This window comes from Nuphar pumila, chromosome 4 (genome assembly GCF_984573655.1).
Source record: "Nuphar pumila chromosome 4, dmNupPumi1.hap1.1, whole genome shotgun sequence".
NCBI classification, from domain to species: domain Eukaryota; kingdom Viridiplantae; phylum Streptophyta; class Magnoliopsida; order Nymphaeales; family Nymphaeaceae; genus Nuphar; species Nuphar pumila.
This window is the reverse complement of record NC_143252.1, coordinates 23,982,036-23,995,612: the sequence shown is the minus strand read 5'-3', so window position 1 is coordinate 23,995,612 and position 13,577 is coordinate 23,982,036. Positions and strand designations below refer to the sequence as shown.

The 13,577-nt window shown below is 39.9% G+C and overlaps 1 protein-coding gene across 1 annotated transcript; it reads right to left on the bottom strand.

The window, feature by feature from the left end:
* Positions 1–2,660: 2,660 nt before the first annotated feature.
* LOC149839664 (WRKY transcription factor 44-like) lies at positions 2,661–10,767 on the bottom strand. The gene is made up of 5 exons (XM_090004194.1): positions 10,407–10,767; positions 10,007–10,162; positions 8,539–9,212; positions 7,606–7,752; positions 2,661–3,109 (listed from the first exon to the last, which is right to left on the bottom strand). The coding sequence occupies exons 1-5, from the start codon at positions 10,626–10,628 to the stop codon at positions 2,923–2,925; spliced, it is 1,386 nt and encodes a 461-aa protein (XP_089860320.1). The 5' UTR covers positions 10,629–10,767; the 3' UTR covers positions 2,661–2,922.
* Between the last annotated feature and the right edge of the window lie 2,810 nt (positions 10,768–13,577).

Below are 13,577 nucleotides of genomic sequence, written 5' to 3'. Positions count from 1 at the left end.
TTTTAAACTTTAACTCCCTCGGGGCGCCTTCATAAAAAAAAAAATAGCTTTGAGAATTTTTTGTAGGTTTCCATTAGCTTTTGGTGTGCACTTATGTGCATGCATTCTAGAATGTCCTTTAAAATGACCAGATGGTCAAAAAGCCCTACAGATGCGACTTAATGCTATTTTGCTAATGCATTTTGGTCACTTGACAAACCCATGATCAAGACTTTAGGATCGAGTCATTACTAAAAAGGCTTGCAAAATGCTATTTCAGGATCAAGTTGTTAACTAGTCCATGTTTAAGAATTTCATATGAAAGGCCATAAAAAAAATAGGGTTATCTCTGGATGAGGAATAATCTAGGGAAAACTCGGTAAACATATTCACATCAGAGGAGCCTGGTTAGCAGTACTCGCATAGCCACTAGATCGACACCGGTACACACAAATTGGCCAGTGCACATTGCGAATGTGCGGTACTCCAGTCAAAATGAGTCTAACTGGTGAGCATTGAAACTTTACCGACTTGGCCTCTGATCTATGTGATATAGGGATGCCCATATTCACTCTCGTGTCGTGTCCTCTTACATATTATTCATAATGGAAAGTTCCACAAAGACGGCATGCACCACATCCTTTTCCGCGTCCCTGTGACATAGCCTCTGATCGTATGCATGGGCAGACGAACGCAGGCACAAAATCAAAACTATGGTGGCCAACTCAAGAATTCGAGTCTCTCGAGTTCTTTAAACTTTGATTATTCAGTTACGAAAAAACATAAGCAAGTCTCTATGGCATAATCTTCCTGTTACAAGCACACGCAAAAGTCTAAGGCGTCAAAATATAGGCAGCCAAATTCTCGTCAGAAATTAAAATTTTAGGAAATTTTCAAAAGCACACCTAACGTTTGAGCAACAATGGAAGGCAAACCTAACTTTTGGAGATTGTTAAAAATGCACCCAACTTTTTGAACAGTTTTATTTTATTTTATTTTTTATGATAAACTTTTTGAACAGTTGATTAAAAGCACATTTCCATCCATTTAACTTGGGTTATTACTTACCCACATTGAGTTAACATGCCAAATGTACAAATCTATCCTCAAACCTTCCCTCTTTTTAGCTTTCCTATCATCCCATCTTTCCACTTCTCCCATTCATTACAACAACCAGCAAAAACTGCTCTCTCCGTCCTTCAACACCCACAAAGCTCTCTCTCTCTCTCTCAATCAATCAAGAAGCTAAGATATTCCTCTACCTTTAGGTTTTTGTGGAACACAGTGACCAAGAAAATCCAAAGAACTTGCAGATATCACAGGTTCGATGACAAATAATATTTGGACAATCCTATACCTGGTTTGCTAGTTTTCTACTAACCCAGCCTATCCTGTTCTAAGGACATCTCTTCTTCTTCTTCTTCTCTCTCTCTGGTAAATGTTGTGGATAGAGAAGTGTGGCCAAGGTGGGCTGAGTGATCCTTTTATTATGGATCTCTTTTCACTGATGCACTTTTGTTCTGTTCTTTTGGTCCGATTGGACCTTGTTACGAAGGGTGATCAGTCATCACATATTGGTTCCACCTGCACTTAATTTTTGAGGGCAAAATGGTGATTTCAATACAAACTTAATGGCAACTTTAAGGGAAGTGAGCCGTGGGCTTTTCTAATTAACCATTTCAAAGTTTGTGTTTTTTTTAAATACTGCGGATTCTTTAAGTGCACTTTTGAGAATTTCCCTAAACTTTTTTGTTTCTCTAGTTCACTTGGCAAATCAGAACAAAAAAAATATGTAAAAAGAAACAAAATAAAATATATATATATATATATATAAATAAAATAACCTGTTTTTTTCTTGAGATATAGCCCATATAAACGTAAATCTTTGTTATAACAACATCATGACATTTTCTCTTTCGGGGCAAGGGGTGTGCCACAGGTTTACACCGTCGGGCAAGTGATCATAAGTACAGCAGGCATGCCCAATGCACGACAAGGGCTCTGATTCCAGGGGTGGTTTCCCCGTTCCTCATGGAAAAAAATGATATCATGACATTTTAGAAACTGTTGCAACATTTTGGCCATTTAAAACGATTTGTCGCATCACAAACTGTGAAGATCTTAAAGAGGCAACGCCTGGTACTATTACAGTGTCACTCAGTCAAGTTAGCATAGTCTCTCTCTCTCTCTCTCTCTATATATATATATATATATATAGATAGAGAGAGAGAGAGAGAGATGAAAACCTCTCCAATGGAAAACCCTCCCCAATGGACGTTTTACTAGTTTTTTGGTGTTTTTTTTTGAAATTATGACCGTACAGATGTGATCTATATGCTTGTTTTTATAGAAACCAGTTCTTGGAGCATTTGATTCCTGGATAGGTTTTTATAAGTTTCAAAATCAACGGCATATAATTTTCATAAATTTTCAAGGCTCCAAATACCATTTTTCTATCCAAAATTCATGATTCAAGTGTCGATTTATGGTAAATCAAACATCTGTATGGTCAGAAATTTGAAATAAATACCAAAAAAATTTCATTGGGGAGGGTCTCCATTGGAGAGGTTTTCATTCCCCATATATATATATAAGGTACAGACAATAGTATCTTCAGTACGAAAGACCGTGTGTCAAGCAGGAAAATTTAACAAGCACTCCACAAAAGAAAGCAAAAACTGACATGCAAGCACATCAAGATATTGACATAACCAATTAGAGAAAAATTACATAAAATAAATCAGAAAACTACTCTGGCCAAGACAGCTACTGGGTAAATATGGAATGAAATTTTTAGAGCATCATGTCTCTTGAAGCACTTAGTAATACAATTGCGCTACTAAGCTTAATCTTGCTGTCATCCATGAAGGTCACATGAAGGCATGTATTACATAATGCATTATTCGGAGTGTTATTTGTTTACCAGGATTGTCAAACCTCTTCTCAATGTTTGGCTTCATTGGGAGACTGTGCATCCGAGTCTGAAGCATCAAGGTTAGAGTTTCGAGAGCCTGGCATTTTGTGGTTGTGCTTCCCCTCATAGGTTGTAATGAATGCACCAGGGTCGACGGATGACCTCTCCACATGCTTCCGAACATTGCACCTCAGATTGGTACACCTGTAATAGCTTCTGCAAAGGCCAGATCATTTATGTGAGCAACACAAACTCAAAGCCTGCAGAGATGCTACGTAGTTTCTAAAGATGGGGAAGGAAAGAGGAGAAGACTCTCTCTCTCTCTCGTCTGACATATACAATGATAGTGTGTCAAGTCATACATACATGGGCCAGGAGGGGGCATGCATGGCCATGTACCATAGAGAGAAAGAAAGAGATTCCAATCAGCAACAAGAGCAGTAAATGTCATATTGCATATGGCATTACATTCAATCACCAGTGCACATCTTGTTAGCATAAATGGCCGGAGAACGCTACTTACCAAAAGCTGCCATGGACGATCCGATCAAGGCTTCGGTGGAGGTGGGTTATGGGTGTTCTCAGACAATCAATGCCCTCGATGAGCCCAAGCTATTATGTCGAGAGGTGAGCAGGACCTTTGAACCCGAGAATGAGATAATGATATCACACACATAGTCCCCATCACACTAAGATAGTGATCTATTTATAGTGAGAGGGCTCTTTAATGGGTTTAACGTGAGGTTTCAATGCATGGACAATTATGAGATCTCTTCACATTCTCATAGCTGTTATGCAGCCTCCACAGGTGAAACCCTTGATGTGCCCGTGTCAATACTAGTCACATCATGTTGGATTCGATCTAACGATCCAAAATCCAACATTCTTCCACTTTACCTATTGACACAAAAAAGCATAATATCAAGGTTTCTTTACTGTTATCTCAATACAATTTTCATGTGGGTTCACATGCTATGCAGAATCACAAGAATGAATCATACGAGTCATGGAGATAAACATCTCTATATTCATTTTAAGTAATTAGCATATTAAGAGTACCTTTATGAAGAGGTTGGTATCTAATTCATTCTTTTTTGTCATTTTAATATTGTTATTTTGCTATTCTCTATTCACAAATGAGAAACATTTTACACAAAATCAACAATGCACAAAACCATAAAGAATCAATTTAGTTTCAGTGATCACATAAAACCATAATGTATTGTCATACATCACAAAGAATCAAATAGACCCATCCTCGTTATATGTTGAAAATACGTGTTAGCCCTTTAGTAAAAGGATTCATAGTCATTTTCTTCGTGTCGATTTTATCAATATACATTAAATGATTTTTTGTTCTTTCTTCAAAGTAGTTTAACTCCATGCGTCAACACGAAGTGAAACACTTGTTGTTATTAGAGAAAGATACAATAAATTCATTATCACAAAAGATTTTTAGTAGCCTCTCAATAGAGTCCACAATATCAACACCAAAAATGAAGTTTCTTATCCATATGACCAGAGATGAAATCTCGGGTAGAGCAATAATTTTCGCTTCAATGACTTTAAAAAATTCTTTCATTGTCCTGCAGTGAGGGATAATGCCTCAAATATTCTTAGTCACTCGTGATTGCAAAATCAATGGGCTAAGCCTATTTGAGTGCTCACTTCTTATAGTCAACCTCTTGATCGAGTGAGCTATTATATATAAGAGTAGGTTAATTGCTCTATATGAGATTTACATTGAAAAGGCAAACATGAGACCATTTAGTATTCAGGCAAGAATAATAGGGTCATTATCGTTTCACTTCGATGAAAATAATAATACTCAAAGTTGTTTTGCCTTCTCAATTCTCAAGGAATTGACACTTAATTGGTGAAACTAGTAGATCATGTAACAAAAGACAATTCACCATTGTACCTTTGAATATGAACATGCTTCATGGCCTGAAGTACACACCTATTATTACATCCTGTGTGAATTTGGAACACAATGAGCTGCCTTTGGGCAAAATCAATGTTTCATAAAGTCACACAATCGCAATACTGAATTTCAATCTCAACATGGTCCAAAGAACCCTCAACTAACACAACTTAGATCACTTTGGTGATTGCAAGAGTGAGTTGATTGAGATCTTTTACCGTAAGTATATTCATATAGCAAAACATGTCACAACACAAATACTTTGAATTCAGTTATAATCTCATGCTTAAATATTATGGACAACTCAAAACAACATGAAATAAATATAATATCATGCTAAAGTCACCATTATGATAAAAATACCATATAAAAGTATGAGAGAAATGATAAAAGCATGCTTTTACAATTAATACTCGAGATTGGGTATGAAAATGACTTGAACGGGTCCTTAAAGACCTTGAATCGGTCCCAGAAAAGCACTGAACCAATCCTTGAAAGCCCTAAACCGATCCTAGAAAGCATTGAACCCGTCCCTAAAGCCCTGAACCAGTCCCAAAAAGCACTGAACCGGTCCCTGAAACCCCTAAACTGGTCTTGGAAACCTTGAACCGGTCCCAAAAACCCCCAAACCGGTCTTAGAAACCCCGAATCCGGTTCCAGAATGCCCAAATCGGTTCATGAACCGGTTATGTAATATAATGGGTTAACAAGGATCAATTTTGGACTTGATCTAACCCATAGATCCTGATCCGGTTCACCAAAAAATAAACAGACCCTAGTCCCGGGCCAGATCAAAAGATCTAGACCCGGTCCACCCAGAACCGGGCACCTAGATCGGGTTTTGGATCTAACCAAGACTCAGTCCAATTGGATACTAGGTCTCTTTGGGTCAGACTCAGCTCCCGAAACCCATGTACTAGGTTTGGGTGTTGGACCAGTTCCGACAGGGTCAGGAACAGGCACGACCCACCCGGAACCCCTGAACGGGTCCAGGTCCTGGACCAGGTTCACCGGGTCAGCATCAGACCCGATCCACCGGAAACCTTTTCGGGTCCTGGGTCAGGTCCACCACATCAAGCGCAGACCCGATCCACCCGAAAACCCGCTAATGGGTTCGGGCCCAAATCAGGTCCCGTCAAGGTCAAGCGCAGATCCAATCCACCCAGAAACCTGCTAATGGGTTCGGGCCTGGATCGAGTCCTGCCGAGGTCAAGCACAGACCCGATTCGCCCAAAAATCCGCTAATGGGTTTGATCCCGGATCGGGTCCCGCTAGGTCGGATTTCATTATAGCTACAATGTTATAGTGCAATCCGACCCTCCCCCATTGTCTTCTGCTACCAGTAGCTGCCACTAGCGGCCGACTTCAGTTGCCGACGGTGACGATCGGTGGCCAGCAGTGTCCCGACGGTTGTAGAGGCAAAAATAGTAAAACTAAAAGGCTGGGGGGGGTCTGTGGTCGTCGATCAACCGCCAAAGGGTCGACTGAAGCCGACGGTGGCTTTTTACAGCCACAGTCTCCAACAGTCGACCTCTGGTGGCCAGCCACCACCGGTCACGACAGGGCCAGGATGGCCTCCCGACGTCATTGCTCTTGGCCGATGGTGGCAGGGAGGGTGGGGGGTCTCTTGATGCCCAACTCCTGGTGCTTGTGCTTGCCGCCGCCGACCACCGACAACCTCGATAGGGCCTAGACAACATCGGCTCCAGGCCTACAGGTAGTGGGTCACCTGTCAACACCTCCCCCCCCTCATCGGCAACTTCCGAAAACCGAACGAGAATCTCATGAGGGAGAAGAGAAACCGTCAATGATAGTTCTCGGTGAGCATCACATGGACACCGACGCACCCACATCCAAAACATGCTCAACAAAAGCGTGGAGTGTGGGCCCATAATCCAATGTTAAAACGCCACTTATCGAAAGCCACCATAGACGATCTGAGTGAGGCATCAGTGGAGGTGGGTTGTCGGCGTTCTCAACCAATCAACGCCCTCGATGAGCCCAAGCCATTAGGTCGAGAGGTGAGCAGGACCCTTGAATACCAGAGAATGAGAGAATGGTATCACACACGTAGCCCCATCACACTACGATAGTGATCTATTTAGTGGGAGGGTGCTTTAACGGGTTTAATGGGAGGTTTCAATGCATGGACAGTTTTGAGATCTCTCCACATTCTCATAACTGTCCTGCAGACTCCACAGCTGAAACACTTCATCTGCCCGTGGTCAATACGGATCACATCAGATCGGATTTCATCCAACGATCAAAAATCCAACACATCTCACTCGACAGAGGTGTGTATAGGCATGCTCTCAAATAACTTATGGTTCCCAGTGAGATGTGTGGTGGGAATTGAACATAACTGACGATGGGTTATATACAATAACTGCCCCCATCAGCAACTGTATGACACAAATATTGATAAAACAAGGTCTTGTATTCATCAATTTTGAACAAAATAATAAAAAAAGTTCTAGTGTATGGGTGTGAGAGAGCTACTAGAATTTCCGTTAATGGCTAGAATCAATTTGTAAAAAGAGTTGCATAATCATGAAAGGGCTACAGCCCATAGGCAGTAACTGATTCAAAGTTTCAACACCATAGGTCATATAAGTTTGTTTCATGATTTTGTGGTGCGTTGATCAGCTTATCAAACAAAGCCCTTTCCATTCATCATCAGCCTCCTAAATATACCCACAGCAACAGAATAGATGCACAATCCGAAACGGTTCCTTGAACTCTGATCTATTTCACCCAGAAATATCCAAAGCAAGAATAAAAAAACTACCTGGGATATGGGTTCCCTTTCACCACTTTCTGCCCATATTTTCGCCAACGAAACCCATCCTCCAAAACATCATATTCGGGAGTAGTTTGCACCATGATCTGGGAGTCTTGTGCTACTGCACCAACTTCACTAATTTTCTCCTTCTTCCTGAATGGGAACATCACAGTGAAAAACCACAAATGAGGTTAAATCTTCAATAGAAAATCTTTCACAAAAAGGAGAAGGGAAAAAAAAGAATAAAACTCCATGTTTGTGTGTGTAGGACTGAAATATTTGAACTCTGAAATGACCATTCATTTTGTCTGTCTGGTTTCTAAATCCTGTAACCATGTTGCTGACCGCAAATGAGGTATAATATGTTTTTAGTCTATTATTAATGTACTATCAGGGATCTGCCTAACTCCAGCTTGTCTATCAGGAAAAAAAGGAAAAAAGAATAACGTTCTTAGATATGGAGAAAAAAGAGTTTTCATCCAAACCATTTTAACATCCTTTTTTGCAAGTGAGCTTTTCTAATTTTCTGAAAGCACAAAAGTTTCAGAAAAAACTCAACTTCTGAAAAATAAATAGATCAAGAAACCTGGATATAAGAATCCTTTCAAAATTTCATGAAAAGAAGAACTAAAACTGTTCTTTTCAAGTGAAGTCACCTCACTGATCAAAGTCTTATTGAAAAGTGGCAAAAGCTTTTGTGTGAATAGCAAGCCTTTATCTGTGCAAGAAATAATAGCCAATTGAGTAGAAATTGAGCCAGAAATTGTGGTAGTGACTCAAGGAAATATCATTGGGCTAACTGGTAACTAGACAGACTTGAGTCTGTTGACTGAACATGGTACAGAACAGAAATAGGTCACCATGCTAGTTTCCTTAAAACTCAAGAAAAATAGTGGTCACCTCAAAAAAGGTCTGCTTCAATGGGCCTATGACTCTTACCTTCGCTTACTGACAGGTTCTTCAACATTACCATCTTCTCCTCTGCTTCCCACCTCACATTCCTCACTAAGATCGCAAGAGTTTTCATGGCTTGCACTAGCTGCATTATGCAGATTATTCATTGGATCATGTAACAATGCTAGTTTCCCACGACTCTTATAGGCATTTTCTAATGAAACTGTCTCATTCTGCTTCTCCACATTGCCATCATTCTCTGCATTTTCCATACCACAGGGTTCACTCGACTGTGGATTACAACTATCTCGGCCAGCTCCTTGAGATACATGAGTCTGTCCGTGACTCTCTGATGAAACGCGCTTGGGAGGCTGCAGCTTTGGATGATTGTGTTCACCCTTGTACACAGTCTCTGCTATCTTCCCATCAAAAGACCTCTCCACCTTCTTCTTCACAGGGCAGTTTGGATGTGTGCACTTATAATAACTACGTGGATACTCACTTCCTTTCACCTGCTTCTGTCCATATTTTCTCCAGTTGTACCCATCAAAAGAAAGTCGATCTCCGCTGGTCACAGGAGGCATAATTGTACTATTCTGATCATTGTTCTGCAGGACTGGTTTTGGAGATGCAATCTCCTGCCCTTTGTTCAACTGAGATTGGGTTGGCTTAGGAGCAGCATAGGAAGGTGGTGGTTGATGGTTGTGATCAAAATTCCCCTGTTAAGAATAAAGATTCAGCCATTAATCCCACTAACCAACAACTAGGAATTCTTGAAAAAAAAAATTATGTTTTTCTAAATCACTGTAAGCCATTATCTGAAGAGTATATGAGATTGATAGCATCAGGCTGCGGTTCAAAACAGTAGCTAAAGAAGCAAGCTTTTGGAATAATCAATAATGTATAACACAACAAAAGTGGAACATGCTATTCTCCTCTCTTCTTCTGGAAATTAGCAGAAATTCACAGAAATGTAATTCATGAGTTAGAATGGGTGGACTCAAACAACGACCAAACAGCAGACTAGCAAAGTACATGCACTAAACATTGAGTGTCCAACAATCTAGAAGAATGGTGACATGACAACAATGTCGCCTTAAAAACACATCAACATATTCAGATCACATTAACTTTACATTTTTTTTAAGTTCCTTAATTTGTATTATACATTGAAGTCTTTTTTTCCACTTTTTTACTGAATAGTGATTTCCAAATTTGTCAACCATGGATTTTAGCTTGTCAAAAATCCCCGTAAACAAAAGGAGGCCAAACAAAGCCTGATAATCCATGGTGGAATATAACATTAGACACAATTGGTGGTAGCTTTCTGTTTTCTTCTCTTCCCCCTTAGAACTTTAGATTATCCGTACTGGTTATATTGTGAGTTGCTACTTGATTATTAGCTCAACAGTGAAGTTGCAAGTGCTGTGTGCACGCATGATGAAACCACTGGATGTAATTCTATAAAAAAAAACAAAAACACAAAAATGAGGAAGAAACAAATCGAGCTCACCAGATTAGCCAAGAGAGATGCAGTGGTCCTTGAAACAAGCTTTGCCAATGGCTTGAAAACAACATTAGGTCTTTCGTCAGCCTTCAAAACCTTACCAGAGGAGGAGGGCACGGGGGCTACTGATGCCGCTGCTGGTGTAGGTGCAGCACCCACAGCCTACAAAATTCCCACCAGAAACAAAAGCAAAGAGGAGACTCACGTTAACAGCAGAACCCAGAACCAACACCAAAAAACCACACATAACCCACAAAACCAAAAGCAACCAACTTTCCGACCCCCCCCCCCCCCCAAAAAAAAAAAAAAAGAAGCAAAAAAGCAAAAAATCAAACTCCCCAGAACCCAAAACCTATGAAAAACCAAAAAAAATACCCAGAATCCACCGAGAATTCAGAGAACCCACCTGAGATTGAACGCCACCAACCGGGAAATGGTTCACGGAGGGCTTCAGCCTCACCGTCTTCGGCCGGATGGCGACGGTGGTGGTTTCCTCCGGCGACGACTTCGGCGGGGAGGCGTTAATAGCTCCGGCGAGGAGCTCAGTGAAGGTACTGAAACCCGCGCAGGACGGCCTGGTAGCGATGGGTCTGGAGACGACCAGCCTCTGCACCTCCTTCCCTTCCATTTCAACTCAACGGCCGCAACCATCAAGCTTGGGACTCTAGGGGCTTCCCCATAACTTCGGGATAGCCAAGAAGACCTCTGTTTGCAACTTGCAAGGCCTCATCAGCTACTCTGTAAACAGTGAGTAAGGGGTATGGATGACTTTGGATTTCTTCAGAGAGAGAGAGAGAGAGCAGCAGCAGCTATTAACTGCCAACGCTTCTGACTCGAAATAAAACTCCTCTCGTCCTAGCGACAGAGAGTTGAATATGGAATACCATGCCAGCTTGATGCTTGGGTAAGAAACATGAAGCATGTCCCTGGTAATTTTAAGTGCTTTAATTTGATATTTAATTCCGGGAAACTATTGGCTGCTTTTGAGTGTACTGTACACTAGTAGAAACAGTTTATTACTTCACATTTCATGATTTTTTTGAGTCGATCGCATCTTGAATCTGTATGGTTTGTTTAATCAAAAACATGTTTCATATAATTCAAGTGTATTATATAAGTAGATTTTCTAAGGGCTACAAGCGGTTTACCATGCATCAAAATTTCGTCATTAAAAGATCTTATCTTCAGGTAGCAACCACCTGATCCACCTGATCCGAAATACATTTCCTAATAAATGTACCCTGCTGTATGATTTCATGGGGCCAAATTGGTCAAATAAAACTGGTAGTACCATATTCAGCTAGAGAGACATTATTATCATCATCATCAAGCCTTATCCCAATTACATGAGGTCGGCTTCACTAGTCCCATTTCTCCATTACTTAGTATAAGATTTATCTAGAGGGTACCGTATGAAATGTAGCCAATATTTTTCTATTAATTCCCTACTTAAAAGCACAATGATCCAAATGCCCCAAAAAACTCAGAAAAAAAGAGGTCTCTTATAGAAGGGCATGTTTAAAAGTTTTTGAAAAAGCTTGTTCTCTTGATTTGTAGAAAGTGCTTATCCTATCTTTCGTTTCGTCACCTGCTCTTTGTTATGCATATTTCAGCTTTTTTGTTTTTTCATATTTTTTATAAGCTTGCCATTATTATTATACAGGTGTTGGTACTTTTCCCATTAAAAGATTTAGTTCAATTTTCTAAATTATTAATTCACATTATGAAAGCACAAGTTTTGGATTTAGTGCAGTAAATTTTAATAACAAGCATTCATTTATTTAGTTTGCACTAGCCTAGAATTGTTGCATTTAGTTAGATTTTAGATAAAAAATGTCATTACCTAATGATTGACACCAAAAGATCAACTGGATATATAGGGAGTCCAGTTCACCAAATGGCCAAGTTCCTATTACTTCAATTTGCTCCTTGAGACTCGACATGTTGAGTGCATTTGCAAAATAATCACACAAGCAAAACTTTTTCTTTTTCTTTTTTGATAACAAGAAGAAACAACCACTATGGTTTTGACATCCCATTGTAAGCCAAGATGTGTCACGTTGACCGTGCCCCTGTTTGGATATTGGTCTGCGGTGTAGAACTTCACACGAGTACTCCCTCCTTACCCAAACAAGCTTAACAACTAACTCGTTAGCTCGACCTAATATGAGATCATTATAACTTGGTAGGCGTTGTTTTAGATACCTGGTGGGAGTAAAGAAACTTTGAAGTGGACAAAGACAACTTTGACCATGTTCTGCAAATCTGAGCTTGGCTGCATATGGGCTAATGGCACTCAACAAGTCCTTGGGCCGACCACCTACTTTGGCAATATGAACCCATGATAGTCAATTGCACATAAATTGGGTCTTAAGTCATAAATCGTCATGAACAAGCATAACATGAAACATTTCCAAATTCATCAACTCATGTTTTTATTCTAGAAGTTGATCAGCAGAGGCATGATGCTCATGCTCATGACCAATTTGGCAAAGAAGCCCAAAGGGCCTCACTTGGAAGGATGTATTCATCCTTAAAATAGCAATCATTATCCAACTTTATTTGGTTCACTATGATGACATTTGACTTGTCTAGTTGTTGCTTAACAGAACCAAACTCTTCCAACCTCCCAACCTCAAGTGTTACCGTCTAAATTTTAGAAGATGTAGATCTAAAATCCTCATGTCATTTCCTGCAAATAGTGAGGGTCGTTCAGACCTAGATGGTACTCATAAGAATGACATGACAGCTGAAGTAGCTTCTCCACATATTGAAAAGTCAAGGGTAGCATCTGCTCATTTGAAAGAAGAGGAACCTGACATATGACACAACCAATATTAGCAGGTGGGGCCCACATAGAGGAGCGTGAACCAAGAGACCAACATGAGACAACCACTTACGAGGCTTCCTGGATCCTTATTGAAATTAATTGGGTAGAGTCTTAGTTATTTTTTTTGTCTTAATTGTTTAAAAGTTTTAATTAATGCAGGAGTCTTGATAAATATTAGTCTTTAGGAGCTTCTCTTATTAATTTTATTATTCTTATTAGGATTCTTTGTGAAGTTACAGTTGATTTATGATTAGACTTCAGATCTCCACTCCATAAATAAAGGATTGAGGAATCCAATTGAATCATAAAATAATACTGAAGCTTTCTTATAACCGCTATTTAGACATCCCTCTCTCTAGACATCTCTCTTTTCCTTCTTCTCTCTCTCGCTTACGTTTTTCCCTCTCTTCTCTATGATTCATGTGAGGCCAGACCTCCCAAGGTTGGTCCTTCGTTCGTTTCAAGAGCCCAAACCCTTGTATCCTTGCCTTGAAGTGAAGCACCTCCTAATTACTTAAATGAACTTGGTATGTAATCTGCTCAGATGCATATAATTGCTTAACTTTGTGCTTGTATCAAGCTTATTATTGAATATCTTGTTGATAATATCTCAAATTGATGTGGACATATAAAATCTAGAATAGCATAATGAGATTCAAAAATTATATTGAGGGTTATATTTTATGAATGGTTCATGATTTGTTAGAATAGTTGGGTGTTGAATATTTTTGGATCTATGCATATAAT